This window comes from Notothenia coriiceps, unplaced genomic scaffold (assembly GCF_000735185.1).
Source record: "Notothenia coriiceps isolate Sejong01 unplaced genomic scaffold, NC01 NC01_scaffold00016717, whole genome shotgun sequence".
Taxonomy (NCBI): Eukaryota; Metazoa; Chordata; class Actinopteri; order Perciformes; family Nototheniidae; genus Notothenia; species Notothenia coriiceps.
The window spans coordinates 52,127-61,529 of record NW_011349418.1 but is presented as its reverse complement, the minus strand read 5'-3'; the positions used below and the strand labels follow the sequence as shown (position 1 = coordinate 61,529).

The following is a 9,403-nucleotide window of genomic DNA, read 5'->3' as shown; positions in this document are numbered from 1 at the left end:
GCTGCCCCTTCAGACAGTGGGGGTCAGGCCACTAACCCGACCGACCTACTATTCCTCCAAACCGAAGACTACTCGCCTCCGTCGCCTTCCTCACACCACCACGTCGTCCAGAATATAGTCGATTAATAGGGACACAAAGGAGGTCTCCCAAAAAAGGGGAGGAGTGTTATTGTGTGGATAGCAATCAGACCGAGGTTTTACCCTAACTTGAGGTTAAATATAGCTACTGTCGACTGCAGGCGTGTAGAAGACAGTGTCCTTAGTTGTGGGTTGGACAAAGTTTCGTGGAAAAGGTATTTTTTTTCTTTTAGTATCACTAGAGTGAACCAAACTATCGTGAACCAACCCAAATAATTATCGAAATCCATGAAAGTCCTAAAGAACGAAAAAACCACCAGATAGAAGTACGCAACTACTGAGTAACAACAGCGAACTGTTGTAACAGTCGATTTACTTTACATTACATATCTCGTGTTCTATTTTGTCCGCGTAAAAAAGAACAACCGGAGTATTTAAAAAAATTATCGGTATATCTTCCACCGAAAAATTAGTTGGTAGTCGACGTTCAATTTGCCACCCCATCCATTCAAACTCTTGGCCGAGCTCTAGGTGAACACAATAGTAAGGTACCTTACGAGATTGTAGGGCTATCGTTACCTTATAGACTTCACCGAAACTGTTTTTTTAGGAATTTTTTACAGTAGACACCTCGGCACGCGACATTTTTCGGCTGGTAAGATACGACTCGGCCGGGCCGGATTTCATTGACCTACCGGGAGGACAGGACAGATCGCAAGGAGACACGTGTTGAATAAGAGCACGGGAGTAACCAGTACACGCGCAAGCACCCACAACCTCTCCCGAGACATCCCCGAAAAGGCCGTACACATAAGTAAAGCGTCGTGAGCTCGACCAAAGAGGTTTTACTGGATGGGGTGGATAATTGTCATATCCTAGATTTAAGTTGAGAATAAAAACGTAAGTTGAGGAGGCATTGAAAAGGTTTTATTTTTTACCAGATTTTGTTGATCTAGAGGCAAACATAAAACAGCACAGAAATGAAGTTAATAGATTTTCACACCTTGTAAAATGTTTGGGGTTTTTAGACACTAAATCTAATTCAAATATTATAACATTAGGGCGCCAGTATTTAAACTGAAATCGCAAAAAATTCGGTGTAAAAAATGCTAGCAAAATCTAAAACCTATAAAAATTGGTATATAAGGTCAGTAAACTGCCATATATAAAATGTTATATCTATGATGCCAATCTTTTGATATCATCGTCGGTTTGTTGTAACCCCCTTACGTCAAAAAGAGTTGAGTCACGAAAATTTTCAAAATTTTTGTACCAGCAAAACAAACTCGGGGACACCTATTAAGCCGTGGACAATTTTAGGAGGACTTAGTTTCCTTGTTAATTTGGATAATCTCTGATCAACGTACTGTTGTTTCGAGAAAGCTAGTCAGGTCTTTTCTGCACAATTATACTAGTCTAAGTTTCTCTCTGCGAGCCTGTACCGACATTTTTGCAATGTGGTAATGACTAAGTAAGTCCAATAAACATAGTAGTTTAATCTCTCAATTGGTTTATTTTATGTTTGTTTCTATAAATGGTGACACTTTCACCCCCCCGAATCTAAATTTAGTCTGGTGACTAACCGAGAAATGCGATTACTCGACTTAACTGTATAATGTCTCCCGCCCTTCAATCACCTTCATGGTTATGAAACAATGACAATGAATTCATGTAAAAAAGACCAGTCATGAAATGAGGTGAGAATAAATAGACTGCGAAAAATGAAACTGAAGAATTTACAACTGAGTTTATTGACATGAAGATGAAGAGTGTAAAGGTTTGTCGACCAAAGGATAATCAACTTCACACAACCACGCACTAGTAATAAATAAATCATCAGAACGTCACGGACAACTAAAGTGTCCGTGCGTTACTGAGATTTCATTATATAGGCGGTGGTTTGTGTGTAAGTTTGATATCCTTGGTCGTACAAACCTTTCACTCTTACATCTTTCATGTAATAAACCAAGTTGTAAATTCTTCAGTTATCATTTTTTCAGCAAAGTCTTTTTAATTCCATCACTATTTCATGACTATGGTCTTTTTACATGAATTCATGTCATTTGTTTCATAACCCCTGAGGTGTGTATCGAAGGGCGGAGACATTATAAGTTAAGTCGAGTAATGCATTTCGTCGGTTAGCACAGGACTAAATTTAGATTCGGGGCGGGTAGAAAGTGCTCACACTTATAGAAACCAACATAAAAATTAAACAAATTGAGAGATAAACTACTAGTTTATTTGGACTTAACTTGTCTTACACACATTGACAAAATGTCAGGTACAGGCTCGTCAGAGAGAAAACTTAGACTTAGTTATAAATTTGTGCAAGGAAAGACCTGAATTAGCTTCCTCAAACAACAGTTCGTTATCGAAGAGATTACTCCTAAAGATGTAACAAGAAACAAGTCCTCTAAAATGGCCACGCAATAAGGTTCCCCAGAGTTTTGTTTGTCTGGTAACAAAAATTTTGAAAATTTCGGTTGACTCAACTCTTTTTGACGTTAAGGGGTTACAACAAACCGACGATGATTACAAAAGATTGTGCATCAATAGAATATAAGAATTTTGATATATGCAGGTTTACTACCTTAAATACAATTTTGATGGTTTTAGAATGTTTGCTATGCATTTTTACACCGAATTTTGCCGAATTTTTCAGTTTAATACTGGCGCCCAATGTTATACATTTGAATTAGATTAGTGTCTAAAGAAACCCAAACATTTTACAAGGTGTGTAACTCTATTAACTTCATCTGTTGCTGTTTTATAGTTTGCCTTTAGATCAACAAAACTGGTAAAAGAATAAAAAACCTTTCAATGCCTCTCAACTTACGTCTTTTTATTCTCAACTTAAATTCTAGATACTGACAATTTCCACCCCATCAGTAAAACTCTTTGGTCGGCTCACGCGACTTTAAACTTTTATCGTGTCGGCCTTTTTTCGGGGATGTCTCGGGGAGGAGGTTGTGTGTGCTTGCGCGTGTACTGTTACTTCCCGTGCTCTATTCAACACGTGTCTACCTTCCAAGATGCCGTCCATACCGGTAGTCAATGAAATCGGCCCGGCCGAGTCTACTTACCAGCACGAAAAATGTCGCGGTGCGAAGGTGTCTACTGGTAAAAAATTTACCCTAAAAAACAGTTTCGTGAAGTCTAATAAGTAACGATGCCCTACAATTCCGTAAGGTACCTTATATTGTTTTCACCTAGAGCTCGGCCAAAGAGTTTGATGGAATGGGGTTGCAAATTTGAACGTCGACTTACACTAATTTTCGGTGGAGATATACCGATTAGTTTTTATAATATACGGTTGTTCTTTTTTTACGCGTACAAAGATAGAACACGAGAAATATGTAATAAAGTATAATGACTGTTGACAACAGGTTTGCTGTTTTGTTAACTCGAAGTTAGTTGGTACTTCTATCCCTGGGGGTTTTTCGTTCTTAGGCTTTCATGGATTCGAAATTATTTGGGTTGGTTCACGATGTTGGTCACTCTAAGTGATACTAAAAGAAAAAATACCTTTTACACGTAAAACTTTGTCTCACTCACAACTAAGACACTGCCTTCTACACCGCCTTGCAAGTCGACAGTACTAGTAATTTAACCCTCAAGTTAGGTGGTAAAACCTCGTCCTATTGCTATCCACACAATAACACCTCTCTTTGAGGAAGACCTCCTTTGTGGTCCCTATAATCGACATACCTGGACGCGTGGTGGGTGTGAGGAAGGTGCGACGGAGGCGAGTAGTCTTCGGTTGGAGGAAGGTAGGGTCGGCGTGGTTTAGTGGCCTGGACCCCCACTGTTCGGAGGGGCAGCGACGGGGGAGGAGACCTTGAGTGAGGGTGTTGGCTAGTGTCTGACGTGGCTGGAGTGGAGGAAGTTTTTTGAGTGTTTTTGAGTGGAGAAGTTAGACCGAAAATTACACACTAACAAAACCCTAATAAACTGAAATTGAAATTGATATATAAATAAACAACAAGGAAAGAAGAAAAGAAAAGAGAAGTGATATCGACATTTCGCGGAAACTCGTGGACATTTTCGCGATTGTTTAATTTAGATAATAATAATAATAAATAATAATATAATCGTAAGCGTCTGGTATGTTTTTGGATATATTGTGTGCTGTCCTTTCCCCTTGGTCTTTTTTCGTATTTTCCTGGAGAAATTCATACAGGACCTACATCCTTCCTTTTCACGGTTTTCCACCTTGTAATGGTCCCTGAAGTTCGTCTGTACCCGTAGATGACCATCGGTTACCCCCCTCCCCTCCAGCCACATAAACACCCTCTTGACTCCCCCCAAAATCTTGTTAACCCGACGACTCAAGTCTTATTCGAGGTCTCCCCAAATCTCAACCCCAACTCTAAAGAGGAGTGTGATGCCCAAGAATTATCAGATAGAGCTCGAGAAACGTCTAGTGGCCCAGCTGGAGTGCCTCTCGTCGCTCGTCCTAACACGAACCTAGAGCAGGGAACATAACGTGGTAGACGTCGTGGCGAGAACGAGAAAGAAGAACCCCAAACCGCGACTGACTACGTTAAACGAGTAGTCAATCTTAAAATAAGAGCTATTCGTGTAGCTCTTCGAAGAGGTCTCATCGACCTCTATAGGGTAACGACTCGCGACTGGCTACTCTCTAGTCGACGTACAGACTTATCCCGTAGGCGGCCCTGTAATTGGTAGAACGAAGACCTTCTATTTCTCCTTTGTATGAAAACAATATGTTGATTGTTGTGAATGTTGTCTCTAATTTAATTTACATCACAAGATGCCTATTGTAATACGAGATTTATTGAGGAAAGAAACGGAAGAACAAGTGAACTTTCTACTCACCTACCCTCCGTTCCTTCTACGCACTTCCACGTGACGTCGATACTGACCCCCCCTCACCATCAGACCCAGATAGCGTGACCCGAGACTTGCACTCGTAGTCCGCTCGCCCATCGCGAACCCGTTCTATGTGAGACCAAAGGGCCGATGAAAGCGGCGCATGACCAAGGACTCGAAGTTCCAAGTCCCTGAGACCACGAGCCACCACTCTTTTGCAGTTTACCCCAGACTACCCATTAAACCAAGCCTTGGACCCACTCTTCAGTACAGTACGACCTTTCGCTCTTGTCCTTCTCTTACATCTCTCCCAACACATTGCTACTAGCCACCTTAGCATGTATGTCGGATTTCATTCTACAACAATATCAATCGCGCATCACCAAGGCCTGCTAAACGTGAATCACCAAGTTAACCTATGGTTAATCTTCTCTCACGTACTCGGTGAGGAACACTTTTTTTTGTCGATGGTCAAGGAAAAATGGTTCTAAGCCCTTTTAAGGAGTTGATAGTCTCTTGGTGACTCCTCAGTGACATCTTTTTACCTCTCCTTCGAAAAACTAACTGGCACGGGAAAGTCTTATTTGAGTTATTGTTTCTGTAGATTACTTTGTTTTAAGCTCGGCTAACTGATCTCTGGGAACTATAGCGAAAGTCACTTTCAATATCAAACCAAAGCATGCTTTTGTCTTTCCCGTGCAATACATAATGCCGGCCCAGAAGCTTCTCTGCGACACAGCATAATGAGTGGTAACCGACGCTCTTCGTGCCACGCCAGCTCTCAGTGACTACGACCATAACATGTTTCAGGTCCGACTCGTCCGAACCCCTGGAACTCGCCCGCCCCTCGCTGCGCTAAAACAACGAACCTTAGAAGTCTTCCTGTCCTGTCACGACAGGTCGCCACCTAAGCTCCCTGTCAACACTATGTGCCTGTTACAACCCCTGCTGCACACGGTCTGTCTCTCGCACGTCTCCTTCCCTTCTTACTCGACGAGATTTTACATACCAAGGGGGTCAGCGCTCTCGGCTGCGTAAATAAACCTCTAAACACAAACCAATCCATTGGAACTTTACCTTCCAGACACCCACATGCTGTTCTCCCAGCTACAAGCTCCTATAATACAAGTCAATTAATGGGTGACACACTTACAGTAAAGATAGAAAGAATTTTCGTCTCGCCACCGATTGTTCCAAACTCGGAGACCTTGAAGAGTGGACTTGTAATCGGTGGACAATCGAATCGCAGAGACTACGTGTCGGTACGTTGGATACATACAGGCAAATGATCGGAAATACCAATATCGCAACAACATGACCCTCTGGAACTCACTCCCACAACCGATCACAGACTGCACCGACCTCACCTCCTTCAAAAAACTCACAAAAACTCACCTCTTCAATCTGGCTTTTAATGTGTGATTGTTTTGGGATTATTTGACTTTAACTTTAACTATATATTTATTTGTTGTTCCTTTCTTCTTTTCTTTTCTCTTCACTATAGCTGTAAAGCGCCTTTGAGCACCTGTAAAAGCGCTAACAAATTAAATCTATTATTATTATTATTTATTATTATATTAGCATTCGCAGACCATACAAAAACCTATATAACACACGACAGGAAAGGGGAACCAGAAAAAAGCATAAAAGGACCTCTTTAAGTATGTCCTGGATGTAGGAAGGAAAAGTGCCAAAAGGTGGAACATTACCAGGGACTTCAAGCAGACATGGGCATCTACTGGTAGCCAATGGGGGGAGGGGAGGTCGGTGTATTTGTGGGAGAACTGAGGGGGGTTTTAGAACAATTGGGCTGCTGAGTTCAGAATAAGCTCCAGAGGGGTTTAGAGTTGGGGTTGAGATTTCTCCTCACACTACGGGTTCTTAATAGTCTATCTCGAGCTCTTTGCAGATCACCGGGTCGACCTCACGGAGAGCAGCGAGCAGGATTGTGCTTGGATCTCGTCCCTTGTATTGCACCATCTGCAGCACCGCTCTTGCTCTTTCTTCTTGGGGTTTGGCGCTGACTGATGCAATTTGCTCATCAGTTAGAATTTTATTCTCGATAAGCACATCGAGAAGCTTCTCCAGAGTAGCTGGAGATATCCCATTGCTGAGCGCTGACCGATGAGAGATCAGCTGCATGTCTGAATAGGGCATCCGCCGGGACATTAACCATCTTGCTTCTGGAAGATAAAGAGGAAACATACTTTTGTTATACAACTAACAACACTTACAACAGAGATTAAATTAAATGTAGTGTTCTACGGATAACATTATGCTCTAAATAACTCCTTTCTTTGCCTTCTTGTTCACTTGAAAGATGATGAGATGGAGCAAAATGCATGAAGGTGCACTACAGCTATACTGTTCTATTGTATCTTGTCTATCACTGGGCTCTGAACTTGACATCAGGCGGAGGCGGTACCTTGCAGATACACTCTGTTTTCCCAGGCTACTTTCCCGCTCTGGTCCTGGAGCTTCAAGTTCAGGGACTCTGTGCTCGTGTTGAGGAAAACTTCAAATGTCGGATGGTAATTTGGTCCGAACCTGGGTGAGAATTCATCATGCTGAAAACCAGAACAGAAGAAATTAAGTGTTAACCATGATCGTGAATCTACATACAGCCTAAAGTAAATGGTTGTTTATAAGCATTAGCGCTAGGTTCCACATTGCGACTTTAGTGGTTCAATGGATACCAATGAGAAGAGAGTGCATGAGGACCACCTTGTGAAAAAAGCAAGCATTCGGAAAATTCCTCAACTATCAGAGAAACACTGAGGACGTCACTGTAGAAAATGGAGAGGAAGCTTTTTGTTGACCGTGCCCTTCAGACTAAAATCATAACAAAGACAATCTAATGAAACAAAATTGAGCCGATTGACTAGGATGACCCTTGATATCGCTTTCAGTGAAAAGTTATAGTTGGTTTCGTAGAAAACAGAAAGGCACGTTATGTAGACGCCGGGCCTTCGAAGAGAAGCTGTGTCTTTACTCACCATTGGCTGCAGGAACAGGTCTTCAGGATCAACGTGAATGCTGTATTTGTGACCAAAGTCCAGCTGACAGTGGCTTGGGATCCTTACGCGCTGAGCACCATTTTGTTGTCTGGAAATCTTCAGAAACAGGACATTTCTATCACTTGAGTTCATGACATTTATACACAACAAATGTTGACGGACGGTGCCAACAGAGAGCTGCAGGAATGAGTGAGGGAAGAATGAGCTAGCATTCTAAAATGTATGGTTCCCCCATCTCGAAGCCAACATTTATTTAATTTGTTGTTTTTGGTTAGTAACCTGAAATAAGGTCTGTGGTTTACACAAACTGTTCATGTTCAGGACATTATGTCAGTTAATACCCCACTGGTGAATGTCAGTTTCTATCTTTCTTAAAGCAGCGGTGGCTAACAAGTGACCTCTAAACTTCATCACGCTGAACATTAGCCACCTTTAGCTTAGCGGTCTCTGATGCACAGCCATGCAACCGTGATGTATTTCCTTTATAGCTTTATGTTATAGCTTTTTACTTCTGCCGATTGCATTGACGCTTCAAAAGTCATAAAAGGGGTGTCCATCTTTGGGGATTAGCAATAGGAACATCATTTGTAAGTATAGTTAAGCGTGTGTTTGCACAAGATCTAATTTTCTGCAATATTCCGAAATCCATTGCTTTTTGTCGAGGGTTAGTGTTAGGGCTATCCTACATCACCAGTGCACCACTCTACTGCCGAAAGGGAAGACAACAACAAGGAACTTTTACAGTCTAAACAAATAATGATGATAATAAAAATAAGAAACACTACATAACACCTTTAGTGCGCTTACAGCGGGTTTTGATCGCCCTTTTGGAAACAGCTTAAAAGAAGTGTTGGGGCTGATGGAGAGCACATACGGCGGATGGCTTTACCTCATGCAAAGGGACGTTGTCCAGCAGGACAATTACGGTCATTATTTGAAGCTCTTTGATCGGTGTCCGTATGTACAGCATGAGTTGGCTCCTTATTGGCCGGTTCTTTTCCATAAACCTTTTGACGATATGCCAAACAAGGCCAAAGGAAGAGAGGTGAGGGACGTCCACGACCACGTGAGTCTCTGTCATCTCCAGCGGCTTCAAGATGCTCATTCCCTCATCAGACACGTCAGCCACAGACAATGCGCCATCTTTCATCGCTGTGAAGGCAAAGAGCTGATCAACATTGGTTCATCTGCACCTAATGTATCCCTTAAAGGTCCCCTATCATGCTGTTTTTCATCAATATATTATAGGTCTCAGTTATATACAAAACATGTCTCTGAAGTGTTTGGCTCCAAACACCAATCAGATCATTGCAGCATTACCCATAATCCCCTCTGTTTCAGCCCTGTTTCCAAAGTGCTGATTCTCTGTCTGTTACTTTAGATGAAAATAAGGAGCCCCTCCCCACGCCCCTCTGAGAGAGATTTGGTTACAAAGAACTCAATGGTGCTTTAGGAGGAGATTCAGGTGATAAGGG

The 9,403-nt window shown here is 42.1% G+C and overlaps 1 protein-coding gene across 1 annotated transcript in view; it reads left to right on the top strand.

Annotated features, from left to right (window-relative positions):
* LOC104949719 (cytosolic 5'-nucleotidase 1A-like) overlaps nucleotides 1–8,054 on the top strand; it is an 18,178-nt gene extending 10,124 nt beyond the window's left edge. The window contains exons 6-8 of the mRNA XM_010776123.1: nucleotides 1,407–1,412; nucleotides 7,302–7,442; nucleotides 7,920–8,054. Coding sequence (XP_010774425.1) covers nucleotides 1,407–1,412; nucleotides 7,302–7,442; nucleotides 7,920–8,054 — 282 coding nt within the window. The remainder of the gene's footprint in view (nucleotides 1–1,406; nucleotides 1,413–7,301; nucleotides 7,443–7,919) is intronic.
* Nucleotides 8,055–9,403: the final 1,349 nt, after the last annotated feature.